The sequence below is a fragment of the Equus przewalskii genome, chromosome 13, assembly GCF_037783145.1.
Source record: "Equus przewalskii isolate Varuska chromosome 13, EquPr2, whole genome shotgun sequence".
Lineage (NCBI taxonomy): Eukaryota > Metazoa > Chordata > Mammalia > Perissodactyla > Equidae > Equus > Equus przewalskii.
The window spans coordinates 62,304,530-62,325,110 of NC_091843.1; the positions used below are offsets into that span (position 1 = coordinate 62,304,530).

Here is a 20,581-nt window from a genome sequence, read left to right on the forward strand (position 1 = left end):
CAAAAGTATCTTGCTTTTACAGAATTTACAAATGTATATTACCACGTGAATACATTTCTAGGACCCAAGCCCTTGTAAAGGTCCATGTAAATGATGGACCCTGAAGTTTAACTTTCATTAGCTTCAAGGGCAGTCTACCTGTGGGTTAGGACCTAGGACTAACTGTGTGTTTGCATGTCTGTGTCTGTGTGCATATGTGAGTATGTGCACCTGTGTGTATGTTCAAACTCCCAGGTGAGAAGATCCAGAACTGGGACTCGCCCTTCTCCTTTGAAAACAAAAAGAATGTAGAAAGTTTAGCGTCCTCTACATTTTAATCTAGTTCTCCACCAAACTTTCAAATCTCAAATTGAAATACCTTGAATTTCATGTTTTTATTTCCTTTGCCCTTCTTATGACAGAAATGCCCATAAGAAAAATTATTGCCAGGATCTAAATTAATCCATACTTCAAACAACACCCCCTGAGTTACAACTGTTCTGGTTACAGTTAGGGAGGAATAACTGAGCTCAACTTTCTTTAGTTTTTTCTTTCTATTTAGTTTTAGTTTGCAAATAGCCCTATACTTTGTCCACATGATTTCACATGATTTTAGGTATTGAATTTTGGCATCAGTTAAATATGTGTGTTTGCCTTGAGGAACACTGGGTTAGAAAGAAACCCCCCATAGGAAATGTCAAGTTCTTCACTCTAAGCTGGTAAAATTCAGTGATCTGTCCAGTAGCGCTTTTTTGAAACCTGATTTTTAATCCTTTGTAAAAGTAAAACATGCCTAATGTTGAAATTTTGTAAATGCAAAAACATATAAGGAAAAAATATATTACCTATAATCTCCCCAAAGATACCTACAGTCATCACAATGATTGACATACTGTAGCTACTCAATAAATATTTTTAGAATAAAAGAATGAATGTGAACTCTAGAGAATACAAACAAGACCCCTGTCTGAGTTTTTTTCCCTAAGTGCTTATAATTGCGATACCTAAGATATACATATTTAAATGAACATACATTGAATACTGACAAGTAAAGGAACTATGCTAGACAATGATGATATAAAGGTGGTCTTTGCCCCTCTCAGTGGAGTTTATATCCAGTAGAAGAAACCAATATATTCCCACCAATATAAGGACACTAGACACATAAAGACTCAAGGAGCAGCTATGGAAAATCCCATGTAGGAAATTTCTTTCAAATCTAAGGGCCAAAAAAGAATTCTCCAGTGGATTCCCATTTCATTTAGAGAGAAAGCCAATGTCGTTAAATTGGCCTATAAGGTGATTTTGTCTGCCCCCTTTTCCATTAACACCCTGATGTCAAATCCACTTACTTGCCATCCTGCTCCTTTTCTCATTCTAGAACAAGCCAACAACCTTCCCACCTCATGACCTTGGCACTAGGTTTCTCTGCACAGAATGCTTCTCCCTTAGATAGCTGTATGGCTTGCTCCCCTGCCCCTTTGGGTCTTTGTTGAAATGTCACTTTCTCCCTGAGGCCTTCCTTGTGCACCCTAATTTAAATTGCAACACATCCACCCTTGGGCTCTGCTTTATTTTTCTTCAAAGCATTGTCACCACCTGAAATATTATATATTCCAACTTTTTTTTGTATTCATAATACAAGCTCCACAAGAGCAGAGGTTTGATCTCTTTATCCTTAGCTTCTAAAACATTCCCTGGTGCATAGTAGGTACTCAATTAGTATTTGTTGAGAGAAAGAAGAGATAATATATTCACTCTGCTGACATCCCCACATGTTCTTTCCTCTTCCTTTGGTTTCTTTCCCTTTGATATCAAGATACTTTTACAATGTTTATTGGGCAGTCTGATAACACATATGTTGTCACCAACTTTGGTATCTCCTAAGTGGTAGTCACTGAAATTATGTCCTCTGCTGTACAATGGGTCACATAAATGTTTGTATCTGATACTTGCTTGAGACTGATGCTCTGTCTTTACAGTGGTCTGGAAAATTCAGTTCAGAAAGGTGCACAAGGCAGATATATGACAGAGACACTCATGTACTTTTCCGTATCCATGAACCAACATATTTAAACCCAGATTTCACTTCTCATAAAGCGAGGAAATCTAATTTAATGTCAGATTTTGAAAAGGATGCATAATTCTTTGATAAGTAATATATGTATTTATGCAGGCTAGAATAAAAAAGAATCATTGGACCAGGGACTTTAGGTTCTTAGCTAATGTTAAAGTCATAAGGCTCTTTTTCTTCCTCATCCTGAATTCTAAAATATAAGGGGATTGTCAGGGGAACCTAACATTCCACTCAAAAGGTTGGTTACCCCACAACACGGCACCACTGCAAACCAGAACAGTAGATCAGATTCCTGTTAAATGAAGGTTAGTTCTAAGTACTCCTCTTGTTCATTACATTTTGGGAAGTCACATATTCAGAAATAGCTTATACCTACCCAATCAGATTTGTGTCTTTCTGCTATTAAAATAAAAATAATTAGGAAGGGATAAAGGAGGAAAAAATACTTATCCTTGCTCCTGATGCATTCAAAGCCCTTTTTAAAAACAAACCCTTTACTTGAACTCTTACTTTTCCACCAACTTGTTTATCTCATAGGAAGGAAAGCAGATGCAGCCTATAAATAATGCTCGCATTTCCGTTTCAGGATGTATGGGGCAGGAGAGCCTCTTCCCCGAAAGGTCAAGGGCCACAGCCAGCTTGCTCCCTTTGTATGTCAGACAATATTCGCGTGTTGCTATTCTGCACTCAGTAAGCAGAGTTATGTAAAATGAATGCTCTTACATGCAGCATCTTGACAATTCCAGCACAATTCATAGTTTTCATTCTAATGTTATCTGCCATTGTTGGGCAATTTTTCTATTATCTTTATTTTTCACTTGATCTTCAGAGATTTAGAGTTCCCAAATAAAGTATACTCCACAGTCTTTGAAATTTTCACAAATAAATGAGCATTTGGAAAGTTTTCTATAACCTTTTTTCCCGAATTTACTTCTTGTTTTGAGAAACTTTAAGACTTTCCGTGTCTCCAGAGGATAGACTAAGTTTATTTTACTGGTACTTTCCTTGAAATTACATGGAAAATGATCTGTTGTCTAGAAAGCTATTCTTTGCTATAGTCTAATAATAGACAATTCTCTGTTTGCCTTTCCTTCCTCATCAGTTTAATTTAATAGACATCTACTGAATGTTTAAATCCTAGTGCTGAGCTAGGATTTAAAAACAATGTATGACTCCATGAAAAGATGCATAACATCATTAGTCCTTAGGGAAATGAAAATTAAAACCCACAGTGAAGTACCACTTCACCCCCACTAGAATGGCTGTAAGCAAAGAGACAGATATCACGAAGTCTGTGGAGACAATGAAACTTTCATACATTACTGGTGGGAATTAAAATGATGCATCTACTTTGGAAAATGTTTTGGCAGTTTCTTATGAAGTCAAACATACATTTACCACATAACCAAGAAATCCCACTCCTAGGTATTTACCTAAGTGAAATGAGAACATATATCCACACCAAACATGTATGCTAATGTTCATAGCAGCTTTATACATCATAGCAAAAAGTGGAGACAGCCCAAATGTCCATCTACAGTAGAATAGAGTACTATACAGCATTGAGAATGAATGAACTCCGAGTATACATAACATAACAACGTAGATGAATCTCGTGAACATAATGGACAGCTAAGAAAGCAGAAACAAGAGTGTTGAGTGTTAGCTCTGTTTATATGAAGTTCAAAAACAAGAATACTAATCTGTGTAATTGGAAGTCAAGATAGCGATTATCCTTTTGAGGGAATAGTAGTGGCTGGAGTGGAGGATGAGGGGGCTTTCCGGGTGCTCATCATGCTCTGTTCTCAATCTGGATACTGTTACACAGCTGTGTTAACTTTGTCAGAATTCATCAAGTTGTACCCTTAGGATTTGTGCAATTTTCTGCATGTATGTTATACTTCCAGAAAATTCATTAAAACTATAAAAAAAGAGTGACACTTGATTTTCAGAGATTCAGAGGTCCTAGAAAAGCATTCTCCACATTGGCTTCTTCAAAGACTTTACAATCTATTGGGAAGACAGGCATGCTGATAAATAATTCTGATATGAAACAAAGTCTGATAAGTGGTACATTAAAAATATAAATAAATACAATGAAGTAAAGAAAAATATATTCAAAAAAGGACAACCTGGAAAAATATTAGAGAGTATAGTCACTGTTGGGTTTACTACATAATAATAGGAAGAATATAATAATGTATAAAAGTGGAAGGAAAGGATATAAATTAGAAATAAAGGGATTAAAAAGTATTGAATTATGTACAAGTCACTACTGTTTGAGAGGCAAAGTTGTTTTAAAATATCAGAACACATAAGCTATTTATATCCTTAAAAAGGAGTTCTTTTGTTTTTAGTTGACTGACTTTGGCCGAGTTGGAGGTTATTCTGTTCCAGGGGTTCTCAGCTCTGACTGCACATCAGGATCACAGGAGCTTTTAAAGCTTCTACTGAATCAGAATCTCCAGGGGTGGAACTCGGGCATCTGTATTTTTTCTAGGCACGTGTGATTCTCCTGAGCTGCCAGGGCAGGAACCACTGCTGTAGTCCCTGCGGGGTGGAAGGAGCCTTCTCAGGGACCATCACACAACAACAAATGTCTCTGAAAGTGTCACTTCTTTGTTTTTGGAGCTTCAGTAGCTTCCAAAAAGAAGAGCACCTGTTTCATATTTGTCTCTTTGTTTCCGTGCCAAGAAATTTCTTTGCAAATGGCTTTTATTCAAGTATTGCATGAAAGATGTTAATCCTACCGTTAAATTTTAACCCAAATTCTTTCAAGCACTAGGGCATTTCTTCTGATTTTATTACAGGTACATAGATCCATAGCAGAAGATAGAACTGGAAAGGACAAAATGGCACATGCAGGTCACTTGTTAACGCTCTCGTATGACTAATCTTCCTCCTGTGAGGAAAAAGCATATCTTTAGTCCTAACATTTATGTATCAGATATTTCAGTGTGAAAATGATACCTGCTTTCACTTAGAAAATTTTAGTCCTCTACTTAGTTCATTCATTTGCTATCTATTTTTAGCTTATCTATGGTTTTTTCTCTTTGTTTTGAAATAATTTTAGAATTACAGAAAAGTTGCAAAAATAGAGAATTCACATAAACTCTTCTCCCAGCTAATGTTAACAACTTATATAACCATAGTACAATTATTGAACTAGGAAATTAACATTGAAACAATAAGGTTAACTAGACTACAAGTCTTATTTGAATTTCACCTTTTCTTTTTTGTAATTTCCTTGTCTGTTCCAGGATCCAGTCCAGGATCCCACGTTGTAGTTGGCTGTCATGTCTGCTTAGATTCCTCCACTCCATGACACTTCCTCATTTTTTTCTTATATTCCATTACCTTCACCCTTTTGATGAGTACTGGTGAATTATTTTGTAGAATATTTCTCAATTTTGGTTTGTGTGATGTTTTCTTATGAGTGGATTGAGACGATTCATTTTGGCAAGAATACTGCAGAAGTGATCAGGTGGTACATGATGTCTGTATGCGTTGTTACTGGTCATGTTATCCTTGATCATTTGCGTAAGGTGGTGTCTGATGGGTCTCTCCGCTGTAAAGTTACAATTTTTGATAATTGATAAATATAGTTGGCACTGTGCCAATATTCTCTTTCTCCTCAAACTTTTGTGCACTGATTGTAGCACCTGTTGGTAGAGATCTTGCCTGCAACAATTATTCCTGTAGTCTTTGCCTGATGATGTTTGCATTTCCCTCAATCCTTGCACATTTATTAATTGGAATTGTTCTGTAAGGAAGAGCTGTCCTTCCTTGGCTATTTATTTATTTGATTATTTATGTATATTGGTATGGACTTGTGGATGCTTATTCAACTTTGCAAGTTATAATCCAGTATACATTATTTATTTTCATGCTCAAGTTGTTCCAGCTGTGGCCGTTGGCAGCTTCTTCTGATTGAACCCTGTGGCCTTTTGACATGCCCTCATTCTTTTCTAAGCACTTCTTTTTTCTGAGATCACAAGATGTTCCAGATTCATCTTGTATTTTCCCTGCCCCAGTCCTGGAGTAAACCATTTCTCTAAGAAGCTCTGATTCCTTTTATTGAGAATGATATTTAGAAACGAAGATCTGGGTGCTGGTAGATCGTTGCTGCTGGGGTATCATTGCTCCTAGTCTCTCTCAGCATAAAGAGTTAGGAAATGTATGTATAGTAAATCAGGCATGCACATACATCATATTTATTAGTTATTTCTATATCTACTTATCTATATGTGTGTATGTATGTGTATATATATATGTATACATTATATATACGTATAAAGCCAGGAGTTCATTCTAATACCTCTGATTCCAATTCAATACCGCAGGTTCAATACCTCTCCCCTTTTCTAATTTGTAACTTCTTTTTCCAACAATGAAAAGACTGGCTCTCATTAGTTATAACCCTAGATTACACATAAAGTAGTTCCTGAATTGCTTACTGATACCCCTGTGAGAAATAGATTTACTAACTAGAGGACTATTTGCTGACAGTTCTTTTTGGTTTTCACCTTACAATATCCAGTCAAAATAATGTTTTCTAAAGTGACTTACTCAATTCCCATCTCCACCAGTGTGGTTGTGTTATTTGTCTGGGTCATGCTGCTCATTTGTAACACAATTACATTCATTTGTTACTGTTTGTAGTCCACTTCATGTTGCCTGACATCCTGGTTGGTTTTAATTTTTTATTTTTGGAGGTATGTAAAGCATTACTATGGTTCACAGAGTCAAAGCTATATCCAGAGAGATATTCTAAGATGTGTCAGTCCCTCCTCACAGCCCCACCCCTGCATTCCATGCCCTCTTTCCTTCGTTCCTCTTCTTTCCTACCAACCCCCTATAGTTAAACAGTGTCTAGTTTCTGGTTTATCTTTCTTGTATTCTTTTTTCACAAATGAGCAGATCCTTTTTTATTATTATTATTGTATTCCCTTTAATATGGTCTAGCATACCATATAAACTCTTTTGCACTTCACTTTTTAAACTGAATGATTTGGAAGTTCCTGGTGATCTTCTCCCATTCACTTTTTTTATAGCTGCGTAGTATTCAGTTGTGAGGGTGTAGCAAAGTTTCTTTAACTGCTCTCCTATGGACGGACATTTAGGCTGTTTCCATTATTTTCCAGTTACAATCAATGCTTCAATGAATCTAATATATAAGAATGGTTTTTTTCTTTTTTTTTTTTTTGAAGATTGGCAACCTGAGCTAACATCTGTTGCCAGTCTTCTTTTTTCTTCTTCTTCTTCTCCCCAAAGCCCCCCAGTACATAGTTGTATATTCTAGTTGTAGGTCCTTCTGGTTGTGCCATGTGGCACACTGCCTCAGCATGGCTTGATGAGCAGTGCCATGTCTGCACCCAGGATCTGAACCCATGAAACCTGGTTAGAAGTATATTTTCAGGGTGGATGCCTAGAAATGGAATTTCTTAGTTAAAATTAAGTACATATGTGCTCATGTCTTTTCAATCACTGTATTCCTATGGAAATGCCTTTTAATGGGTTAATGTATATCCTTGATCATCATATAAGTTACTGAATTACAGCTTTTAATTTGTGTAACATTTTAAATTTTAACTTTATTAGTTGCACTTAGCACATAAAAAGGCATATTAAGGGGCTGGCCCCGTGGCCGAGTGGTTAAGTCTGTGCGCTCCGCTGCAGGCGGCCCAGTGTTTCGTTGGTTCGAATCCTGGGCACGGACATGGCACGGCTCATCAAACCACGCTGAGGCAGCGTCCCACATGCTACAACTAGAAGGACCCACAACGAAGAATATACAACTATGTACTGGGAGGCTTTGGGGAGAAAAAGGAAAAAATAAAATCTTTTAAAAAAAAAAGGCATATTAAAATTGCTTTGGGATTAGGAATTAGTCTTGCATAATTTATCCCTTTCAAGGCTCAATAAATACCATTGTAATATGTCAACAGCCCCTAATGAAGGTGGTAATCATGTATTACATTTACAGCCCTATCATCCCAGGTGCAGTCTACAAGTTCATGATCACTTATGGAGAGTAGGCAGTTCAAGAACTCTAGCAGTGACATAATGACTAAGTACTTATATAATGCTCTCATTTGCCCAGAACTTTTTATTTTTCAAAACTCTTTCAAGTCTTTTCATTTTATGTCAATTGCACCACTGTAGAATAGTTTGGGGAAATATCAAGTAAATCATGATATTTATGTTGTGCAAAGTCTCTTACAGGTATTATTTCATTTGAACCTCAAACCAACCCTATAAAGTGGGCAATACATATAGTGAACATCCCCATTGTCCAGGCGAGGAAGCTGAGACTCAGAAAAGTTAAATGTCGTCCTGAGGTCAGACATCTATCTACTAAGTGGTGAGGCTGGAAATGAGTTTGAGGCTATACCACACCACAGGTTTCACAGCTAGCTGGTGAAAAACAATGACAAAGTATCCAAAGGTAGGATATAGTCACAGAGAGGTAAATTACTCAGTGTATATTTTGGAATTTAAAGATTCTGTTGGACCCCTATTGTATAGTCACAGGATAAATACTTGGCTACTTATAAGCTATAATGTTTAAATCCTGAATGATGGTAAAGGAAAATACATTCTGAACATATGCAGAATGTTCACACCTCCACGCCCTGGGTACTGCCCCTGTGATAGGATGAACACTGGCTTTGGAGCAAACGAATGATCTCAGTTTGCACCCTGATTCTGCTGCTTATTAGGGATGGGGCCTCGGGGAGGTATTTAACCTCAGTTTTCTTACCTCTAAAATAGGTATTGTTTTTGCAGGGCTGTTGGAGGGATTAAAAGTAACTTCATCAGAAAGGTTCTCCCTGGCGCACCCCATCTCAATGTTATTCTTACAGTGACCATCCATTTCCTTCAGAGCACTTGTTAGAGTTTAGAATTATGTATACTTTTGTGTTTATCTGTTTTATATCTCTCTCTCCTACTAGAATATAAGTTTCATGACATCAAGGACTCTACTTATTTTTGCTACTCTTTGTATCTCTTATGTCTACTCCAATACCACTAATCAACGCATAAGTATTTCTGGAATGAATCTTGCCACTTCCTTGTACTTGTTTTTATTTCAGCCACACAGAATGATCTGCAGCTCCCCTGTCCTTTCACATCTCTCTACCTCACACATGCTATTTCCTTAGCCTGACATATTTGCCCTCACTCCTTTGTTTTTCTGGAAAATCCTTACTCATCCCTCAAGAACTAGCTCAGCCCTTCTGTGAGGGCACTCACGATGTCTCTCGTCCTCTGAAGAGTGAGGGGCTCCTATGCCCCCTTGGCATGCCTCTATAATAGACCTAATGACATTATAGTCATTGGTGTGTTCAACTAATATTTTTAAGAACTGATCCTGTACCAGGTACATGCCAGATGCTGGTCATACAGCAGTGAATAGTAATGGGGGAGGTGGGCCACAAAAATGTAAATAAGTAAACATTAAATAACATTTCCAATAGCAGTGAATGATAGGGTGATTGGTTCTGAGAAGCTGACCTTCAACTTGAGATCTGAAAAGTGAGAAGGCAGTAGGTATGGGAAGAGATGGAGGATGAGCATTATATTGTGACTGTTGACTTGGCTGTTCCTCATACCCACCCAACCCTCCCACCCCCGACCCTCAAACCCCCTCAACTGGCGTTGGAGCTCTGTGAATCTTTCTACCCCAGTACCCAGCACAGGCCTGGCATGTCTTACCACAGCTCCACACCCTGGTAGTGCAGCATGTTAGAATTACCAGGTGACTGGCTCCATGATTCCAATTTAGTAGATCTAATGTGCAGCCAGGGCTTATTATCACGTACTATCAGGTTACTGTCCACTCCCTCCCTTACTGTCTTGTGATACTGAGAAAGTTATTCAGTCTTTCTATGACTCAGTTTCCTGATCTTTAAAATGGAAATAGCAATAAGACTTCCTAAGGTTACCATGAGGGTTAAATGAGATAATGTACCTAAAATTCCTAGCCCAGTGCCTAGCACATGGATAGTCAATAAATATCGGAGAAAATGCTCTAGAGTGAGTGCTCATGAGGTGTTTGTTGACTAAATGAATGAGTTAAGGAATAATAAAGTTTAATCTTACTTCAGTAAATAGAATTATGTCAAAACAAAAACAGGATACTCTTATTTATAGTCAGTTGTCTTATTTACTGTTTAATTTGGACAAGAAAGAAACAAAGGAAAATACCAAACACCCATGTTTTTAGCGCCTAGAGTCAATAGCTGTTGACTCTTCATTTGCTTATCAAGCAGCCTCTGAAAACTCCTCAGATCATTTGCTTTACCTTTTTCTGACTAGTGCAGGGTGTTCATCTAGAAAGCCTCAAACCTCAATAAAGTACACAATGTACCGACCTGGGGCCATCCTGCAATTTGTGCTTTGTCATCTTTTGAAATCACAGTTTGAGTACTTTGTATTGAAAGGAATTTCTTTTATGTATCTCCTTCATTTATCAAAGGAGATTCTTAGGATATCATAACCAGAGAAAGTTATGACAGTACCAGACATAACAGTTTTCTTAGGTCAGGGACACCAAGGGCATTAACCTGGGATATTGCTTCTGCTTCTACTATACAAAAATACAGCTTGGACCATTCAGCGAACCTTTCAGATCCCCCGTGCCCCGCCCTACCTCCTTGGAAAACTAGATGCCAAAATAGCGTGTACAAAGATGCGAGCATCAGCCAAATTGGTGGCATGAGGAACTTCCAGGAAAAAAGTTATTTTCTTTCTTTACTGTATTTTTTCTCGAAAACATTGGGATCATGATTATTGTTATTGTAAACTTTAAATATCTGGCTATTTAGGACTGTTTTGATACTTAAATGCATGGGCATGAGTTTTCTAATATAAAGTATATTACTGAGGTAATTAGCAAAGAGATTTTACCAGGTGTTCTTTTCTGTAAGAGTTAACATTTATTTACATGAGTAATTCACTCCACTCTTATCAGTCTAGTCAATTGGAAAATATCATCCGCCTTTAATGTCACAGAAATCAGTTTATCCTATCTTAGAATGAGGAAATAATTAGCAGACAATTTCTCTTTCCTTTTTAATGTTTGTGGCATTATTTCCAGGATTTTCATTTACAAACCAATGCACCATAAACTTATTCTGGCTAGAGGTATTGAAATCTGTTTTTCTGCTCTGTAAACATAGAGGTGTGCACGTCTGTCAAATCAGAAGTCCATAGCAAAGAGCACATTCACTGACTGGTCTCTCTGACAGGGCGATGGGTTATGGAGCAGAGAGAAGTAGTGCACATCGTAGATTACAAACTTCTGCACTTTAGTAGTGGTACAATGCCAAACAGTCAAGACTAGAGATACTGTCGTAGTTTTCAGATGACAGGCTTCATTTTATATGTTAATAGAAGGAAAACTTCTGATCTGGTGAGGAAATTCACCATAACAAATGCATTCCCTTCGCTGCACTCCACCAGGGCACCAATTAAATTCAACTGTATGTATAATGTACTCCTAATTCCTAACAGTCCCGAGAAGGACTAGTGTGAAAAATATTATATACTCTTGCATTTGACAGATCATGAACAGATGGAAAAAATTATGCCAATCAGTAAAGAAATTCATATGCAGTTTAACACACCTCAAAATGGTGTTTACGTGGGTTTTCTTTAAAAACAATTATTAAAGTTATCCTGGGTAAAGTTTAGTAACTACTTGGAGTTTTTTGTAAGTAATATATGTAATTCATTTTAATTTACTCCTTTTGCAGATATGAATATTTGAAAGTACAGGTAACCTTGTAATGAGTAAAACTGATAAAAGATTGTGCTCCAAGGAAAGGGAAATTATGGAATGATTATTCACTTTGTGAAAGGCTATGTCATATGGCAGACTTTCCTAAAGCATTTCAAATTTAATTTAGTTTACAAAACATTCATTTACACACAACATTTCAGTAACAAATTCAGTGAGGAAATGAGAAATAGTCATAATAATATAGAGGTCCCTTACACTGCTAACATTTATGCTTGCTTTCTTTCTCTCTATCCCTCCTTGCAGCACTGATAGCCATTGGGCGATACAGCATGACAATAGAGACTGTGGATGTTGGATGGTGTAAAGAAATTACAGATCAAGGAGCCACCCTGATTGCACAGAGCAGCAAGTCTCTGAGATATTTGGGGCTGATGAGATGCGATAAAGTAAGAATTGCCTATCAAATTGTTTTCTATACATCAGTGTAGTTAATAGCTTGATATCATAATTCTCTTTCTCTCCCTGTATGTATGTATGTAATCACACACATACGTATACTCTTAGAGCTATGCATTGTTAAGTTGCGTGGTTTCCTAAAATGAATTTTGTACTTTTGCAGAAAGAAAAAGCAGTCATACACACAGTCAACTTAGATTTTGGCCTCCTATCCATAAGTCCATGGATCAAAATTTAAAATGTTTGCATGGCATACTGCAATACACAGGGTCTAACAGTAAGATTCTGTTGTGGGCTGCAAGTTTCCTGCAACAGTAAGGTGGAAAGAACAGTGTGAAATTGTTTTTTTCACAATTTGAAGTGTGTAATTTCAGTGCTTAACATCTATGTATTCTGGTCATTTGGGGGCAAGAAAGGGCCAGTGAGGAGATATTATGTGGGAATTTGCCTCTTTCCACACTTAAGATGTCACTTTTAGCACATGATGAGAAACAGTCCCAGAGGTCCCACCGAAGGTCTGTGGAGCTGGCCAGACACGTGAGCATGAATTTGGGAAATTGTGCTGCATGTAATCTGGGGCTCTTTGAAGATCAGGAAGAAAGATGATAAGTCTGTATTGATCCGCAGGCTGATAAAGAGAGGTGCTTCCCCCTTTGTGACTTTCATGTTTTCCCTATAACTCGTCTAAGAAGTAGTTATTTGTACTGTGAAAGGGAGACAGTGGAGCCTCAGAAAGACCAGGCACTGGCCCAAGGTCACTCATCCAAGACTTTGCCCCAGGTCTTTGGAGTCTGTGTCCAGTACTCATGGCACAAAAGATCCACCTCAGATACTTGCTCAGAAAGTGCTGGCATTTTGTAATAATGTGCACGTGTGTTACTTTTGCAACTGGTGCTTAGAGACAAATCTAATGAAAGAGAGGGAAACTAAATATATATGCCTCTCAAAGGACATGCATTTTCTAAATGTAGCAAACTTAGGGGCAAATACAAGAATGGCCCAAATCCTCTGTGTGCTTTGTCATTTTTGTTAATTGACCTAGTTCTTTTCTCCAAATGCTTTAAAATCTCAACTTAGACGAGGCCTTTGCCAGTTAGTTATGTTTAGAGAGATTTTATTATATATTCTCAGCCCAGCCTAGAAAGCTGACTGACTTTGTTACTAAGCAACAGCACTGAGACCAGGGATGGCAAGTTTCCCTCAAATTTCACTACTAACCAACCTAACACTGCTACTAACCCTGTCATTTTAAAATGACTTCTTTTAAAACAAGTCAGAGGGTCTACAAGTTAAAGGCAGAGTATTCCAGAAACACTAAACAATGACAGCAGAACTCCTTAGCCTCCGCCAGAAGGAACTGCTACAGGAGTACTACCTAACCAAGGACACCAAAATGAATGCATTCAAAACGGATCTGTGTATCCACAACCATTCTCAGAAGTCATCATATTTCTAGCCCGTACTCTAGATTTGTTGAGATCAGCTCCGTCTTCACAGATGAAATGTAGAAATTTATGTTCCAGTTAGTACAGGAGAAGATTATTCCAGACATATTTGCTGACCAGCATCTTGTCAATTTTAAGTTAAGGAATGGATCCTTTTCTACCCAAATGCAAATTAGTCAAAAATGAGAAGGGGAGGGGCTGGCCCCGTGGCCGAGTGGTTAAGTTCGCGCGCTCCGCTGCAGGCGGCCCAGTGTTTCGTTGGTTCGAATCCTGGGCGCGGACATGGCACTGCTCATCAGACCACGCTGAGGCAGCGTCCCGCATGCCACAACTAGGGGAACCCACAACGAAGAATACACAACTGTGTACCGGGGGGCTTTGGGGAGAAAAAAGGAAAAAAGTAAAATCTAAAAAAAAAAAAAAAAAAAAAAAAAAATGAGAAGGGGAGTTTGTTCTGATTAGCAATACCCCTGAGGGTTTTAGCCCTTTCCTCAGGCGGCCTCTGAATCGTTCTCCAAGTAGAAAGCTGCTCTGAAAGCCCATTGGCTCTAGCACCAGGCCGCCTGACCAAAGCCTGCTGCAGCATGTCCAGCCCAGGGGTTGCTGGGTGCAGCCTTGCTGCCCGGCGTCCTCAGGCTTACCGCAGCTCAGAGCCAAACACAAGAGGTTCCGTGAGGACGGAAGAAGTTTCCAAACCACACACAAAGTGCAAGTAAAGGCTTGCACATAAAAGCCCGCTTGTTGATTTGGTTGGATGGAAATCTAAAGTAGCTATTTAGCTTTCAAAATTTGTATTATGCTATCCCTCTCTATATTTTAAATTTTCATCAAGATTCAAAGAAAGATTTGAGTAGCAAGGAAAAGAGGTTAGTAGTTGAGGGCATGGACTCTGGAGCCACATTTCAGGTTCAAATCTGGCCTCTGCGCTTAGTTGTGTCATCTTGGGCAGTTAATCTCTCAGTGCCTCTCTTTCCTCATTTACAAAATGGGGATGATAACAGTACCTATCTCGTGAGCATTTAAATGAGTGCACATATAACAGGCCCTTAGAATAATGTTTGTTATATATAAAATGCTCTATGTGTTCCTGATTATTCTTATCAATGTCATTATATTAACCTGCATTTTGATATTTGAATTTCCAGATGAGAAAAAATTATATTGCCCACTATCCCATTTTGAAAGGAAATTAAAAAGACAGGAAAAAAATAAACTCAGATTAGAGGAGATGTTGCACTTTTACTTTTTCCTCACTTACATTTACAATTAAAGAGTATTATTTTCTACACAAAGATATTAATAATTACATTTTCTACACGCTTTACACTAATGCCTCCATGGGACACTCTGTATTTGGAACCAACTTACCAACCAGTCATAGGGATGAAGAAGGACTTGCAGAGAGAGAAAAGGGTGAGTTGGAGATAAGACAATTCAAATAGGTAAGGAAACAAAATAAGTAATCAGAAAAATAATGGAGAAAAATAAGAATAGAAACAGGAAACAGAAATTATGATTAGGAGACAGAGACAAAGATCCACTGTCTATCTCAATGTGATCATCTGTGCCAGCAAAGAATTAACGAATAAAATTAATTTGGGCCTATCACTCTTTTTCCTGTACCTTAACCAATCTGCCCTCATTAATCTGAGTTCTCTTTCCCCTCTCTGCACACCAAGTGGAGCAAAGGGAGGGCAAGAGACTTCAACAGTCTATACAATTGACCCCCTTGCCAGGAATGTTGTCAATGGGAGCCCTGCACTGGGGAGAGCTGGGGTTTGTGAGGTCTTTGTGTCCCCGCGCTCCTGTGGTTCTGAGAAATAGTGAAGGCTAGTTATATTTTCTTTCACATGCAGTCAGTTTCCTTTGGGGCCACTTATATTTAACTTGGAAGCTATACTTTACCAAACTTCTGCTTTTATCCTCACTTGAGCTTTCGAGGAATTGTAAGAATAACAAAATGCATTGTATTTGTTGTAGGGAAAAGTGTTTTTCCTTTTTCTCTCTCATTAGGTAAACAGAGAACAGATGAGAAACATTAACGTATTCTTTGCAGATGAAAGCAACATGCACTTAGATTATGAGACAAAGTCTAAGCTAAACTGCAGTAAATTTGTTTGGCTGCAACATTGGTGACTTCTCAGGAGGAGTGCTCCAGCCATTGGACAAACGCAGCATTCCCCGCGCACTTGTAAAATTAGGAAGTGCATTAAGAAGCCCCTGTTTGAGTAGCTTTTCCGATTGCTGGATGGATAAGCATGTTAGAGGCATTACTTTGGGTTTTGAAGCCGACGCCACTTAATCTCCTAAACTTTAGTGCATTTTAAGAACCAAGAGAAGAAAACGCTGTGTGAGACGGCTTTGATGAATTGGGGTGAACTTATATTCTTAAAGACTGTTCAAAGGCTTACTTGACCTTGGGAATTAGAGTTGACCCGAAATCACCTATCAACTTAACACGCATTTATTTGGTGATTTAGTTAAAACTACTTGTATAATCCATGGGGCTCTCTAATAAGAGCAATATGTTTACTCTGCACAATTGTAGACAGTGGCTTTGGCCATAGAAATCATTTTCACAACTTCAGGGAATTCTGGATTCTATACAGATCTATTTCTTCTAATAATATGCTATTTTCTTCATTTCTTATAAGGCAGTTTGGATAGAGAGCAAAACTGAAAAGGACAGAAAAATTCATGGGAAAGCTGTAGGGCAAATGGAAATGCAGTGTTCAAGGTTAATGAGAAATGTTTAGGGTAACAAGGTTGACGAGAAGGAAGGGAGCCCAGTGGCATGGCATTGGCTGAGAAACCAGACCTTCCCAGAGGCAGCCTGGCTGGTTTGGGAAACCTCAGTGATAAAATGCCGTGGTGCAAACCTCTGCAGTGTGTGTTAATACAGAAATTTGGAAACAGAGGACCTGAATTATGAGCAGCGAATAACATCATAAATGTAGCAATTCTCAAATGCCAAACCCTTGTGAAAAGCAGTTGGATGGAGAAATGCTGGAGCTTTTAAAAGCTCTCTTTCACTTTCTATTTTTTTTTTTTAACTTCATGCAGAACTAATTTTATACACTGTTCATTTGATTTGAAAATGCCAGCGTCTGGGGTATCATTAAAGAGCGTTATTGAGGGAGCCACTCTTGGCAAAGCATTTTGCTTAAAATGCTTATTAGTTCTTTTGTCCCTGCAGAGTTGTAGATAGGAAGGAGAAAGTGTACCTTGGTTTACCTAACTCTGCTGCTCCGCCTTTGCCCTGAGCAGATAGCTGCCATTCTCCTAGGAGGCTTCTTCTTGGCCCGTAGAGGCGCCAGGAGGGCCGTGGGGGCCACGTTACTTAAGGAATAGACATAAATAGATTTTGAAAGGTCCACCCCAATGTCCTATGACCAAAGCCTCTTGGAATTTCTTTGATTTCTAGTTGACATAAATTAGAATTACACAGGCGTGAAGAGTCCGCCCAGAAAAGATCAGAGAGGCTGCTGGGGGAGGAGAAGGCCTCTGTGTGATCCTATTGATCATCCAGCTGCCTTCAGGCCAGGGGCCTCTGTGGAGGCTGACTATTATTGATCCACACCATGGAAATAATCGAATTAATTCATTTCTCATCAACTTGCCATTGCCAAGACCTTTCTCCTCACCTGCCCTAATTCCTGAAGTACTTAGCTGAGGAGTGAAATAGATGATTTCTTTTAGTAAGAAATGAGTTCTTCAGGTCATAAGAAATCCTTGTTTTCACACAGAGTTCCTCATTTAAATGGCAGAGAGATTTAATCAAATCAATGAGAAGTCAATACAGAAAGCAAGTAATAGAAACCAGACAGTTCTTTAAAGCCAGAAATCTGCTTTACAACCTTAAAATATCAAGGGCCAAGTTTTTTTTGTGTGCCCAACTTAATGTAAAATATTCAGGAAAAATTGACCACTGCATTTTTCAGGAAGTAATTATGGTAAGAGAAAGCCTCAACAACCGAAATATTTCTATGGAGAAAAATGGAGTTTTTATCAGCCTGTTTAGGAATCATGAGCAGGAAAGCCCTATGGGGAAAATAATATAGGACTCTGTAACTAATATACAGAACTAACTGGAAAAATCAGTTTAAGGGAAAAATAATTTGTGGGGCCCTGTGTCCAGGACTGTTTTGGTAGCAATCCAGCCGTGAAACAAAGTGTGTACCTGCAGGCACTCCCCTCTCCCCTGCAACGTATGCACTGCTGTTCCCAGATTGCCCATGGCCAAAATTGAAAATTTATGCCTTATCAAAGAAAATAAAGTGAAAAAACAAAAGAAAAGGAACAGTCTGTATCAGATTGTGCAGTCCTAGGTGGTGGCGACATAACCATTACCTGAACAGCCCGCGATGCCGTGTGCTCCAAGAGAAAGGGGAGATGAAAAATGGTGAGGCTGGGGCTCTAAAACCTGAACTTAAGTCCTTCACTTGAAGTATCAGCATCTTGTTCCTTTTGCTGATAAAACAGTTTCTCCAGGTGATTTTCACATAGGAGCACTTTAAAACGCATTTTTACAGCCCTCTCATGATTATTCCTGGTAATTGAAACAGGGAAAAACGCATCAGCTGAAATTCAGAGGTTACCTCTCAACCTCATTTTAGCCAGTGTTTCCATCTCCTCTTCTTCCAACCCTATTCACCTGAATGAACTGCTACGAAGTGGTAACTGAAAGGCCTTTCCTGTATTTAAATATTAAACCAAGAAACACTGCATGGAGCTTTGTGACAGTGGTTAAATTGCTGAGCACTAGTGTCAGACTGCTAGGTTTGCAAATTTTACTTCCATCACTTTATTATCTGTGGCTCTTTGGGCAACTTAATCTCTAAAAGCCCCAGTTTCCCCATCTGAAAAATGGGGATAATATTTACCCCACAGGGTTGTTATGAGATTAAATGAGATATTGCAATAAAGCCTTTAGCCCAAAGGCATGCATGATATAAGCACTTATTAAATGTTACCTACTGTTATCATTATTATTATTTATCCATGTGTACACACCTGCTCTGGAGTCTTGTATCTGATATATTAACCACCTGGCCCAACAGGTTCATAATACTCTAGCCGTGAATACAAATTCACATGCTAAGAACTTACAAAGAAAAACTAGGCCCCTGAGATTCAGACAGCAATTCTAAAAAACAGTAGAATCTATTTTTAAAAAATAGTTAGGAACCATTAAGTCACAGTCAAACATTAGAGGAAAAGGAACCTAGAGACCAGCAGGTCTCAGTCCTTTCTTCTGAGCAGGGACAGTAAAGACTGGCCAAGTCAGAGAGCCAGAGTCCAGGCTGGGGCTGGTGTGATTTGTTTCTTCAGGAAAATCGACATCGCCCTACAACCTGTTAAGGGAGTGTGCTGCAAGGAGCTGCTTATGTTTTGCTCACGTTTGTTATGGGATTGATGTATAGTGAAATTGTTCTTATAAACAAGGAGGAAAGAGAGAGCCTACTGTTCCACAGATGCCGTAGGGTGAGTAGAATGTTACGTTGGAGTTTGCTTGAAGGCACCCAAGAGCGTCATTACTTTCCAATAAATAATCTCCTTGGAACGTTGGTTTGGCCTAAGTAATTATACAACAGAATTAGGTTGCAGGATCATATTATTTTTCTAATTTAGAAATAGAAAAGCTATGAGCAATTTCTTAACAGAGCTCAGATTAGATCCCAGAACTCTTAAGCACCTGACTTTGCAAAGGAGAAACAAGGACAGCCTGCCATGGCTCCGGAGACTGCCCATTGGGAAGGAAGGGCTCAGCCTGTGGGGGAGGCCCCGCCGTGCAGCAGCAGGTCTTCAGGGCCTGCCGTGCTGGGCCTAGTGAAAACTTTGTCTGGCAAGTAGTTTTTCAGAGAAAGCCTAGGCTTCCCCCTTGCCTCCCATTTTTATCATATATTTCATCCATTTATTCAAGAAATATCTGTTGAGGTACTTATTATGTTCTAGTCACTGTGATAGGTGACAGGTCAGAAAAAACAGTGAGCAGGAATGAGTTCCTGCCACATGGAGCCTGCAGACTCCTGGGGGAGAGAGACAAGCAGTGCTATAAGATTGCAAATTAATTTTCAAAAATGGCACCCAGAATTATATTTCTTCTGCATAAAGAACCTTGCTTTAATCCTACATCAGCTTTCAGCTGTAATCCTCAATAGTCCTGTTTTTCTACCATTCTACTGTTAAATTCTTGAAAAGGATTGACTGTGAACGCTCGTCCTTCCTTTTTCACCACTCCTCCGTACAATCTATTTCCATCCTCACCATGCCGCTGATTCTACTCTTTTCAAGGTCATCAGTGACTTCCGTGTCACCAAATACAGTGGCCACATCTCTGTCCACCACTTGCTCCATCTCTTAGCAGCTGCATTCACATGGCAACCACTCCCTCGTTGGTGAGACTGCTTTTCTCTTGTCTTTCATGTCACCATGCTCCTGGCTTTTCTGTCTCCATCTTCCATACTGCTTCTCTGTGCCTCTATTCTCTCATCTGTAAAATGGAAATAAAAATAGTACCTATCTCACTGGCTATTGAGAGGATTAAGTGAGTTAATATGAATACATGAAGTAGGCAGTAAATATTAGCTCTTATTTGTTGTTGTGGTTAATTCTTACCTTTCTCCTCCCCATCACTCTCCTCCTCCTCATTAGAAAGTAAGATCCATACATTTCTCCTTCTGTGTTATATTGCCAGGCCCTGCTACAGTGGCTGGTATGTAATAGCTGCTAAACAAGTATGTACTGGATGATGGATGGATTGAATGTATGGATGGACGGGTTAGATTATGTTCTCATCTGCATTCTCTGTAGCTTCAAGGTTCTGAGGAGGTTCTCAGAGCCTCTGGAATGACAGAGTGGCTAAGAGGGCAGGGT

The 20,581-nt window shown here is 38.8% G+C and overlaps 1 protein-coding gene across 1 annotated transcript in view; it reads left to right on the forward strand.

Annotated features, from left to right (window-relative positions):
• FBXL17 (F-box and leucine rich repeat protein 17) overlaps window positions 1–20,581 on the forward strand; it is a 464,109-nt gene that overhangs the window by 429,982 nt on the left and 13,546 nt on the right. The window contains exon 8 of the mRNA XM_008506642.2: window positions 12,108–12,250. Coding sequence (XP_008504864.2) covers window positions 12,108–12,250 — 143 coding nt within the window. The remainder of the gene's footprint in view (window positions 1–12,107; window positions 12,251–20,581) is intronic.